The sequence below is a fragment of the Jatropha curcas genome, chromosome 5 (assembly GCF_041381405.1).
Source record: "Jatropha curcas cultivar XTBG-Jc1 chromosome 5, XTBG_Jcur_1.0, whole genome shotgun sequence".
NCBI lineage: Eukaryota > Viridiplantae > Streptophyta > Magnoliopsida > Malpighiales > Euphorbiaceae > Jatropha > Jatropha curcas.
The window spans coordinates 18,610,669-18,622,587 of NC_143155.1; the positions used below are offsets into that span (position 1 = coordinate 18,610,669).

An 11,919-nucleotide genomic window follows, 5' to 3' on the forward strand; every position below is an offset into this window, starting at 1 on the left:
TGAACTTTGCAACGTTCAATCTTGATTATACACATTCACATTTCAGTAATAATTATGCATGTCATAAAATGAAATAAATTTGAAGCATTCAATCATGACCATGCATTTTAACATTTTACTTCAAGAAGCATAGTTATTACTGAAATATAAAAATACAGTGTCACGATGAGTCTCTTATAAAGTTCAAGGGACCACAAAAATAATTACTGAAAGTATAAGATCAAATTTATGCACTACACCTTTCTTAATAAGTTTTTACCAAATTGATCTTTATTCCTATAAACTCTTGCCATCCCAAAATTATAAGTTTTGGCGTCTCAAAGTAATAGTCCTATCTATATTTTTGGACATTTTTTTTCACTATTATATTACACTTTTATCATATAACATTTTCTATTTTAAGGATATATAAGGAAAGATAAGAAAAAAATTATATTCAAACTAATTTAATTACTTATTTTATTCTTTGTACGGAAAAAATGAAACTATAATTTTTGCCACAATAATTTTGATAGAGTAATGTATTTTTCTCATAAAATGAGTTAATGCAACATAAGTAAAATTTATTTCCAATATAATATAATATTTATTTAAAAAAACATTTGATTTTATTACAACTCGCGAATAGATGCATAAATATTCAAATCAGAGTACAGTAAGTATATTCATAAAAAAACGAGAGTAACGATAATAATTGATTATACACTTGTACGTACCTTCTTAAAGCTCAAAGAGGATTCGAAGTAAAACGACTAACACAGTACAATTGCAATGACAGGAAAATTGTATATATAAAAAGGAGTTACAAAACTAAAAAATATGTAAAAATAGTTCAAACTGACTGACTCAACTTTTAACCTAAGTAACATTACCCACTTTCAGTATTAACTTAAAATCTTAATACATAAACCACATCTGACCCAGGTGAATACAAAAAGGATTAAGAAAAATCGACTGTCAAAATACGTTGCTCTTGGCCCTCACTATTCAAGCAGGTATCCCTCTTAATTCACATTCCTACATACCTTTCTTTCTGTATGAACACTACTTTCTACCAATCTGTCCCTTAATTGTTTCAAGGGTCCGCAGCCCCACTAAAGAATAATGTTTGACTCTCCTTATTGTTCCCGATGAAGTGGGGCCCGATTTCACTCCATTAAGATGATAGAAAAGAAAGGAAAACAATGGAACGGAACAGAATGAGAAACGAGAGGATACAAAATTCACACACGGGGAAGAAAAGTTGAAAAAACCTACAAGATAAGTTTTTACTATCAAGACTGCACAGCTAGCCTCTGAAGGTGCTCAAAGAACACTTGAAGGCTCACATCGTCCGTAAAAATTACATCTGACCCAGCAGCCATCTCATGGGCATTATTGTAAGTAGCTGATGGATTCAACTTTGCCAATAAGAACCTTGCCTGTTCGGGCATGATATGGACAGTGAAATCAAAGTCAGTCTTGGATAAGAATAACAGTTCCAAATGCAGAAGTGCAAAAGCCACAAAGAATTCATGCTATATCCTTAGTCTTATTCCGGTTTTTATACAAGGAAGTAACAGGAGTACAGCCTCAGAAACCTAAAAAGCCAAAACAATAACTCACCTGAGATCCATGCTGATCACATACCACCAGTCTAGGAACGGGGAATCGATCCCTAATTATCAATGCAGCATCCTCTTGTGGTGCTTGCAATAGCTGTGCAAATGCCTGTCATGTAAAATTAATGTAGTTAGCCGCGTTGTGCAAAACACATTTCACGACAATCATACAACAATGGGTACCAACTGCATAGTTGAAGCAACTAGCCAGTACCAAAATAGCAAAAAGTATTACCCAAATAATTCCATGAAAAATCCTTGGAAAAAACAAAGCAGACCAAGAAATAACCACTTTCTAGCATAGTTGTCGGGGATGTGGTATGTTTCTGGCTTGCAGTACGTTATGGGTACATAGTACACCACTTAGCTAGATTACAGTATGCTAGGGGTAGACTTGATACGCTATTTCGGTACTTGGTATGTGAATTTGGGTTGCTAGGCTTGTGTCAAAATAATTTTCTTCTTTTAAGTATTGGGAACTCTTCAATAATTCAAAGAATATAAGAAGTCCTCTAAACTCATTTATTCTCGAGTTTAACTTATTGGGTTGTAATCATAAACAAAATATTACTCCCCATTGTTAGGACCCAATTTTAAATGCAAAGAGTTTATTTGTAATTGAAATCGAGTTGATAAGGCTCTATTTTGTAGTTGTGCATATCGCAGTTGAGAAGTTCCAGTAATATATAAACAGCTGATGTAATTTTGTGCTGAATAACCATTTTACTCTCGATAATATCTTCTCCCACTCCCTCTTTCCCTTCCATTTCTTATCTCTCTTTCTCTCTCTTGATTCTCATCTCTTCTCTTTCTCTATTCTTCTTACTTCTTTTCCTCTCATGTTCTTCCAAAATTTCAAAAAACAAACAGAAGTTTCTGCAACTTCAAAAGATTCAAAATGAAATCATTGAATACTCTTTCAACCTCATCAAATTGCTATTTGAAAGTACATGCAAATCCCAAAAACAGAAATGGGAACTTTGATTTTACAGATTCAGATTGCATACTTGCATGATCCAGTGTCCGGAAAGACAGGGACACGTGTGCCGGATCATGGTCCAATGGGAGGGTAGCGTTTTATGTAACTATGTTCTTGTAACTATGTTCTAGATCATTGATGATAACTATTGCCTAGGATTTGATGACTGACGACAGCTAAAAGGCAAAAGTTAAATTAAGAGCTACTTATTCATAAAAGAAACTATGAAAGCTCAATATCACTGGAAGTTGATATGTGTTTCTTTTGACCAAAGAGCAGCAGCGTCCAGTACACAAGGAACGGACCAGAAAGCACCAGTAATATAGGCATATGCCAACAGAAGTCATTTGAGATATGTGGAAGAGCATGTACAGTAAAATCCCATGAGAAGTTCAACCATACATTCAGATACGGATCCGACATGCTTGTCTACAATAGTGCTGGATTGTTACGCTAAAGGGGTAATTTCAGAACTGAAAGGTTATTTATACACTGATGGAGTTTAATGAAGTCAGCACCCTACGTTCTCAGCTAAAGATCTAAGTACCTGGCACACTTCTAAGGAGATACTTTATATAATAGCCAAAGGAAATGCAAGTGTTATTTCTCTTATCAATTTTCATTGTGAAATTCTCATGACTGGAAAATGTTTAGTTTATTTATTTAATTTTTAAGAAAAGGAACCATGAAGATTATGCGTAAATACCTGGTGTTCAGGTTGATTCTGGTAACCCATGTTACGCCACTGTGCTATTGTCATACCATGGAAAATGACCACGCTAAAATATGAATCCAATAAGAGAATACGGTCAGCCGCAATAGAAGCCACATCCAACAATGCAGGTTGAGGCAGAGAGTTAAATGAATATGATATTAATGACGGTTGAATCATGACAGCAGCATTTGTGATGTTTTCCCGATTTAACAACATGCGGAAATAAGCTGTCTCATCAGGACTGTTGTTGAAGACCTGCCAAAACCAAAAACATACAAGATTAAATTAAGCACACACATAGAAATAGTTTGATTAAGCAAAAAACAAAAATATAAGTGAGAAGAAAACTGGTAATCATCTACCTGTACAAACTGAGATCGTCGCAGATTAAACATAAACTGAGGGAACAATGAAAAAGAAGGATTCAATGTAAAAGATGCTGGATCATCTTTCCGATAATCACCAAATTTGGAACAGAGCCGGATGAGGTTCCTATCTAACCACCGAGTGGCATCAAATCCTTCCTGTTATACACGCCCCAATACGAAAAGGGGGGGTAAAGAGAGAAATTGTAAGTTTGTTAAGTAACCAATGCTAAAAATCCAAGATCTTACAATCTGAAATAAAATAACTGGTTGCATAGCAGGGAAATCAATGTGGATTGAGGAAAGAAATATTGTGTTTTCTTATGAGCAGTGGCACAGAGCACCAATGAAACTGTTGCCGAAACTAAGATAACAAAGATCTGATATTACAAGAAAAGTATGTCCAGAAAATTCAGGAGATCGTATCATTCTTGGAAAAATTCCAACATTAATATAAATATCCTCGTATTCATGCAAATATGAAATAGCTGACCATGCACACCTAACAAAGCAAAGATCATCTGTTGAAAGTTCCAAATTTCAGAAGAGTTTCTACAAGAACAAGACATGCAATGAAATGGTGAAGTGCATACATATACTGCAAAGGTCAAGTAAATTTAGGTTGCGAAAAGCAAGAGATACAGTGAGATGGTATAGCGCATATACTACAAAGAACAACTAAGGTACCCAAGAGAAGACATTTGATCAGTACCTCTGTCTCCATTTTCAGGGATGTTATTCTTGCCATTACCACAGCGGCAGTCTCTTGGTCAAACCCTTGAACCAATTCCTGCAAAGAGTACTCACCAGACTCAGAATTAACTCACTATATTTTTGTAAATCCTTGACACAATTTATATACCGAATTGTGGATAGAGAAAAGGTAAGGAAGCAAAATATATCCTAGGACAGATAAGATATCAATCTTAAGATTCAGGTGTTCAACCATCATGAATCAAAGGTTTGATTTGGGATGATTGAAGACAATGGGATTCACTTTTCCTTACCAATAATAATAGGAAACTTCTCACCCACATCCCTATCACAGTTCTTCAAATAGTTTGCACATCAAAAGACACATACAAGGAAGGTACCATTAATGGAGAAGAACAAAACCTCTCTTTGCTCTTAAAAGTGATCTAAAAATCCTTACTCATATATGAGAGACTTTTTTGTTGATGTCGATACTGTTTTATTAGTAGAATCCTTCACTTGCAAATGATCTAGTTGTTTTCGCATTTGGCTTCCACCATAGGTTCTCTTTAGGGAAGTTCCTGTATACTAAATAAAAGAAAAGCTGAATCGGTAATTGGACTGTCTCACACTGTATGCTGAAATGACATGGACCGTTCACAATATAATTCCTCTTCCTTTCTCAACATTCAAATATTCCCATCCAAGGGAGTTCACACTGTTTCAGACATTAACAGAAACAGTACAAATTGGAGAACAGACAGAACAAGGCTCCATAAACAGAGACAGATCCCAAACTGCCCAGCAAAAAAAAAAATATCTTTATGTGGTCTAACCATGGAGATCTTTTTATAATCAGCTGTCAAGGGGACCCTCAAAGGCACTTGGCAACCCAAATAATGCTCCATAAAAAACTACTATAACACTTGAACTTCCAAAAGTAGTAACAACTAAACCAAAATTCTACCATTAACAGTAGATAGATAATGAACCCATTTCAGATACAATGGATGAAACTGCCACACTAACCCCCACACTACAGCACCATTGCGACAAATCACTGAGACACCAATAAGTATCTGCTAGATCAAAGCAATTGACTAATTATTTGTGGGAGATTTTTGGAATAACTATTTTTGAGGTCCTTCAACAAACAACAATAAGAAGAAGATGATGAAGCAAGAAAAAGGAGTTCTTTTCATGTATCCATGCCGCACCCCCCTTTTCTCTATGGATTTGAGTGTCCCTTAGATCACATGAACTGCATTACGTACACACTGCAGCTCCAATATAAATTGATCTTTACATCCCAGATCAAATCAGACACAATAATCATAGCTATGGCTTTCATCAGAACACTAGCTTTACATGATTAAAACAATAAAATGATATAGAAACATTACCAACCTCTGAGCTAACAGCACTATCTATCCATCTTCTAGTAACAGTTGTAACCCGAAGCATTGTATGACCTTCAGGGTTTTGATAACTGCAATAAAAACAATCCATCATTGTGATGACAACATAAATATACATTAAGAACCAAAAGGAAAAAAAAAAATAATAAGAGAAGGGAAGGGGAAAATAAGTTTTATGATCCGGCACACCTTGTAAGGAACTGAATGTACAGCTGTGGATTTATAGCTCCTGGAGCATTTGACCTTTCACTTGATGAAAGATCAAATAAGACTGTCAGACAAGTACTCTTGTCAAGACCACACATCCTCCAAGCACTAGTATTCCCCTCCCCAATGACTGTATCAGCAACATTAGGTCCTTTCTGCAAGACTTGTAATACTTAGCACCAAAAGAAATAATTCAATAAAAATTTAATCACGTATTCATCCAACCTTTTCCATAGATGTGCAAGGTCCAATCACCCCTTGGATTTTAATGTCCTTGGAACAGTTAATCTCCAGCATTCCACTGCAAGGAAATAAGAGAAATTATATGGCTAGAAGGAAAAAAAGCAAATTATATCACATACATGTGCCTCATGCTTATGTGAAGAATTAACAAATGTAGATACCAGTCCAATGGTTAGCCCACTGCCCACATAAAACTCAGATGTGACCACTAGGAAATTGAGTGTTGGTTCTTCGAAATTAAATTCAAAAAATACTGCAGCCATTTGACTTGGCTTAGTGCTTAGGCTCATGTTTCCAAAATAATAGATAGCTAACAATAAAAAATAAAGTGCCTCTATAACCTTAGTGGTCAAGCATGACGGCCACAGATCTTTACACACAATTCACATAACCGACGCAGAGATTTAGAATGTAAAATTTGGAAAAGGAAAATTCCCTCAGTGTCATAATTCTGCATTCAAAACAGAAGGGTCCTTGCAGCAAAACTCTGAAGATAACCAGCGTAGCATGCATGCTGACATATAAATGCATATGCATACATGAAGGCATGTGTGAATATATGAACATACATCGATACAGAGCAAGGAGAGAGTAAAAAAGCTTTACCAAACAATATATCAGTGTAAAGAATATAACTGCAAGACCTTTGGATAAAATCATACATGAGTGAAAACAAAACCATATGGGTTTACATCACAACTGAAAAGGAAATAAGGTAAACATTGCAATACAGCTAATAATATGGTTGTCAAACCACCAAAGGTAAAAATCTAAATGATGATAAAGCAACCAGTATCAAAATGAATAATGCGAACAAAAGAATGGAAGAAGTAAAAGAAGCAACGCACTTGAAACAGAGACCCAGAGACTGTTCTCCATCTTCAAATACGCGTTTAAAAGAGTCCTTAAATACTGAATGCCCAAAACTTTCAGCTAGAACAACAAGACCACCAGTCCTTTCAACTGCAACTTTCATTTCTGCAACCCCCACCTAAATAGTGCAATTTCCATAAGTTGAAAGAACTAACTGTAACAGAATATGATTCTTTACCAGGATAGAGAAATAATTAGATGGTTATTTCCAGTAAAAACATCTTCAAAACAGTGATATTCCATCAATGATCATTTCATTATGTCCACCAACAATGCTGAGAACATAAGCCTAGGCCCGAAAGATTTAGACAATGTGAGAACCCAGCCTAATCTGAGAATTAGATTGAGGTCCAAAACTTGGCCTGATTTTTTGCACTAGTTAAGATCAACGTAGTTTCAAAAACATTGAATGGATAACCAGTTTGATCCAAGTTGTACTCATCAATCTATCAACATTGCCCAGTACAATATGTAGGACAAACAAAATCTACAATATTACTTTCCCTTTAAACTTCAACCTTTTGGTGTTCCTTTTTTTTTTTTTTAAATACCTTCCCTTTAAAATTCAACCTTTTCATTTTGCTGTTCTTTTCTCCCCCTTGGATAAATATATAGTCTACTAGAGGATAAATAATTAAATATTCAACTGAAAGTAGAGCTTGCACTTTGTGCGTAAATGGATATTTATTAAAGAAATTATTGGCATGAATGTGAGAAAATGTACACTTTCTATTTCACAATTTTATAAAGACCAATCTCTTAAAGATATATATTTAACTTTCAAAGAAGTACTAGACGGCCTATTGCAAAAGAAAAATGCCATAACAGAATTTAAAGGCTCAGTGATACACACCTGATCAAGTGCAGATGCAAAAAGGTCTAAAACATGACCCTGGCTAACAAGCTGCTTCGCAAGACTGTCATAGAATTTTACTGCTTTCTTAAAATACGGTGCTGCATCCTTGTCAAGATCCTTGTGGGAACGTACTGGATCCGATAAGTCTTTTGATACAATCTGCACAAAGAGACCAACGTTTTCATTACTGAAAGGGTTAGAAAGGAAAACCAGCAGTAATTCACAATTTGGAAAAACAAATTCCATAAATTTGGGCTGACTACCCTGCTCATGATTTCCCTCCCTTCAAATAGAAATTTCGTTCCCTTTTTAGTCAGCATCAGGCAAGAATGAAATAAATCCCAAATAACAAGTAACCACCCTGTATCTACACATACTGTTCTAAATATGATCTCGCCTAGATACTTCAATGGCATTACAAGTTACCGAGAAAAGGCCAATTGAATTTCTCTTTTCTGTTTCTCATCAACACAATTTATAAAATATAAAAAACTGGTTCAGCAAAAATGATATTCATTGGCATGTCAACCAAGTTTCAGAATTAATTTTCACAGGTAAAACATGATCCCATTGCAATGTGTGAACCATCAGGGACAGACATTGAGAGGGAGAACAGTAACTTTTAATTAGAAAAGGCTCGACTTGAGCCATGGCTATTATTGGTTTCACTTCTTGGAAAAACTCTATTTAGCTAAGAAGAAAACGCTCAGTTAATCTTAATGTTTAACTACAAAAATTCAATACAAACATTTCTTGCTTCTCAAAATAAAATGCAAGCTACATTATACTCTCAATGTTTTGCCATAAACTCTGGCATACATTTTAAAAAATACTGCTGATTGCCAGACACTAGACAGAATAATTGCAGAAACCACTTAATTAAGCCAATTTAATTAACTACATAAATTGAATAGAAGAAAAAAAGAAGAAAAATGGGAAGTTCTATATCAAAGTAAAATATAATAACAAACAACACAGAAATCAAAAGGCATTACCGTGCCTGGTCCTTCTGTGCATGGACCGCCAACCAAAGCTATAATCCTGGCTCCAGTCCCAGGCAAACAAGCTCCAAGCAACCCTGCAGCCACACTCAAGGCCACTCCCGTACACCTTGAAGCCCTACTCCCAGGTGCTACCGGCCATTGATCCGTTTGCAACTCATCCAAAAGCTATAAACATAAAAATTAAACACCAATTTCATTTGATCAACAAAAAGCTCACATTAGCATTTGAAATTCAAAATGAGAAGATGAAAGCAGAACCAAGCACGTACGGAATTGAGCGTATATTCGCATTCTGATGCAGGTAACAAGAAGCGGGTTACACCAGTATTTGGAAATCCATTCTGCATCCCTTTCTGTTGGTATCCAGCAGGAGCTCTCCTGCCCGAAACGCCAAGTCCTAATTGCTCCATTATCTGATCTTTAGAAATCTCTTTAGTGCCTCTAAAAACATAAACCTTTGACATATCTGCAAATCCCAATTCATGAACCTGCGTCTGCGTCCCAAACGACACGAATCCAACCAGAGCATTCTCCGGCAACAACCCGATCGCGCGTTTGAGAGCTGATCTAACAAACCCAAATTCCTCCTCAATCATACACGTATCCAGAACGAATAAGAAAACAGGTGAAGCCGCCGGTGCAGGAGTTGCAGGGTTCATTGGATTACTAGGATTGACGCCAGGGTTCGGAAGCGTGAATTGCACCGTTGTATACTGAGGATAAAGCTCAGCAGGGAGATTAGTCTCAGAGATCATAGCATAGTGAGGAGGGAAATGATTGCGCTGGAAACAAAAAGGGCAGATCCAGATCTTAGCGGTGAAATCGACACGGGCGAAGGAATTGAGGACGGCGGAGCATGTCTTGCAACGGAGAGGAGAGTAAGGAAGCGTAGGAATGTCAGGATGGTGGCGGATCGGAGAGATCGAGGCGGCGAGTGGGATAACGCACTTACTGGCTTCGACTTTCGTGCGTGGCCAGACATTCCATGTCATACGAACTCCGTCGATTCCTTCTGGATCTGTGTTGGCCATCTCCGACATAGCTGCTTGATTGTTTTTTATTAATTATAATTAGAATTCAGATTTTTTTTTTTTGTTGTTTTAATTTAGAAGAAATCGAAAATTGAGTTGAAAAAACAGTCTCCCTCTCAGTTTTTGAGTTTTTTATTTTTTTGGAGTTTTTTTTTTTTAGGTATGGCGACCCCAGGAGAAAGGGGAAGAGAGGGGTCACCGCAAAAGGGAGGGAGAGAGAGAGCGCAGGAAAGAGAGGAAAGGAAAGAGAAAGGAAAAGATGAGGAGACAGTGAGTGAGTATGGGAGTTTTTCTATAAGGAAAGAGTGCCGATTTGGGCGTTAAAAACTGGTTGATCGAATGCGTGTTTATTTCCCATGTGTGCGAACGGTGACAAATTAACAATGTGTTGTGTTTGAAAAGCCGAGGATTTTTTATCCAAACACATAAATTTACTTGTGTAATTTACGCAAAAAAAAAAAAAAAAAAAATTGCGGGATACTAAATTTTATATAATTTTCTTTTTGAAAATAAAAAAATAAAAAATTCAAACACCACAAATATAATTAACCATTTATTTTTTAAGTTTTCAAATTTTAAATCTTATATTGTATAGTTTCACCCTTTAAATTTAAATTTTAAATTTGTCACTGCATAATATATTAACTCGTATAATATTAAGAATAAAAATAGTCAGTTTGATATGATATATGTCTAATACTGCTCAGAAGACAAATTTAGCAATGTTAAGTGGGTTGTTTTGCATTTTATGATCTATGTATATGACCATTGTAATTAAACATGTTACGCAAGTTATATTTATATAAAATGTTTAAATTGCATGTGATATGTTTTTTCATAGGATCATCAAGTCAATTTAATACGAATACGACTCATCAACACATATTGACACCCTTTGATCATTTGATTTGGCTATTTATTTGTAACTTTTTATTTAAAATGGCCAAATACAAGAATTCAGCATTAACTTTGTAATTTTAATTTTGTGGTACTCTGAATTTTATGCATGATTTATCATACACATAAATTTGTAAATTTTGGTATTACACATATTTCTATGCTAATAACAATAGTTTTAGGATTTTTGGATTTTATATGTAAAATATTAATTTGTTCAGTAATTAGCATTAACTTTTGGAACGATAATTTTCATATTTTTTTTTAACTATATAAAAGTGTTTAATTTATCTAATTTTGCAAGTTAACAATAAAAATAATTATGCAAATTGAAGTGTTTTCAGATATAATTTTAGAAGTTGAAGTGTTTAATAAATCAAATTAAATCTTAAGAGTGCCATAATGTTAAAGTAATAAAATTTAGGATTAAATTTTTATATTTAGCCGATGAAGTATGTATTTTTTTTAACTTATAAGTTGATTTAAAAAAAAGATTTTGGTTAAATATTTAAAAGTTATTTTTAAATAGTTTATGTGTTCGGTTAACAACTATTTAAAAAAACTTATTATATCAAAAATATACTAAAATTGATATGTTAATTGAATAGAAAGTCTAATAGCTTGTCAAAGAGATGGTAGTTATATGGAGGTGGATAGCTTGGGGGATAGTGAAAGTTCAGAAAAAATAAAAGATGGTGGGGCCAGGCAGAGAGTATTTTGTAGTCCTACCAGAAGCAATGAGTGCTTTAGTTTGGGATTTTAGGAGGCTTAATAATTTTCAAACAATTCGATCTCTTAAGAAACTTATGCAGCTTGAGGATCCCAACTTTGTTTTCCATATGGAACAGAGTTATTAGTAGCGAAGTTTGAATAAAGTTAGAGATAAATTCGTTTTGCAAATGACATTGATATTTGATAATGAAATAATTTCATGGAGAAAGGGAGGTTTGAGTTTGATGTGGTCACTAAGTTAGTAATCGTCTTACCTTCTTATTCTAATCACCATATTGATGTTGAGATAAATAGACAATGGAATT

The 11,919-nt window shown here is 34.9% G+C and overlaps 1 protein-coding gene across 1 annotated transcript; it reads right to left on the reverse strand.

Annotated features, from left to right (window-relative positions):
* Positions 1-766: 766 nt before the first annotated feature.
* On the reverse strand, positions 767-10,317 carry LOC105639100 (protein transport protein SEC23 E). Its single transcript, XM_012223045.4, has 12 exons — positions 9,224-10,317; positions 8,946-9,119; positions 7,948-8,109; positions 7,070-7,212; positions 6,204-6,279; positions 5,961-6,133; positions 5,761-5,842; positions 4,373-4,450; positions 3,658-3,819; positions 3,287-3,550; positions 1,606-1,710; positions 767-1,421 (listed from the first exon to the last, which is right to left on the reverse strand). The coding sequence occupies exons 1-12, from the start codon at positions 9,992-9,994 to the stop codon at positions 1,275-1,277; spliced, it is 2,337 nt and encodes a 778-aa protein (XP_012078435.1). The 5' UTR covers positions 9,995-10,317; the 3' UTR covers positions 767-1,274.
* Positions 10,318-11,919: the final 1,602 nt, after the last annotated feature.

Bases quoted from the DNA above. Each gene is read 5' to 3' on its own strand.
- LOC105639100 (XM_012223045.4), bottom strand. From the start codon at position 9,994: ATGTCGGAGATGGCCAACACAGATCCAGAAGGAATCGACGGAGTTCGT. The intron at 8,110-8,945 runs GTAATGCCTTTT...CTCTTTGTGCAG, and splicing joins GCACAGAAGGACCAGGCACG to ATTGTATCAAAAGACTTATC. The intron at 5,843-5,960 runs GTGTGCCGGATC...TTTTTATTGCAG, and splicing joins TACATTCAGTTCCTTACAAG to TTATCAAAACCCTGAAGGTC.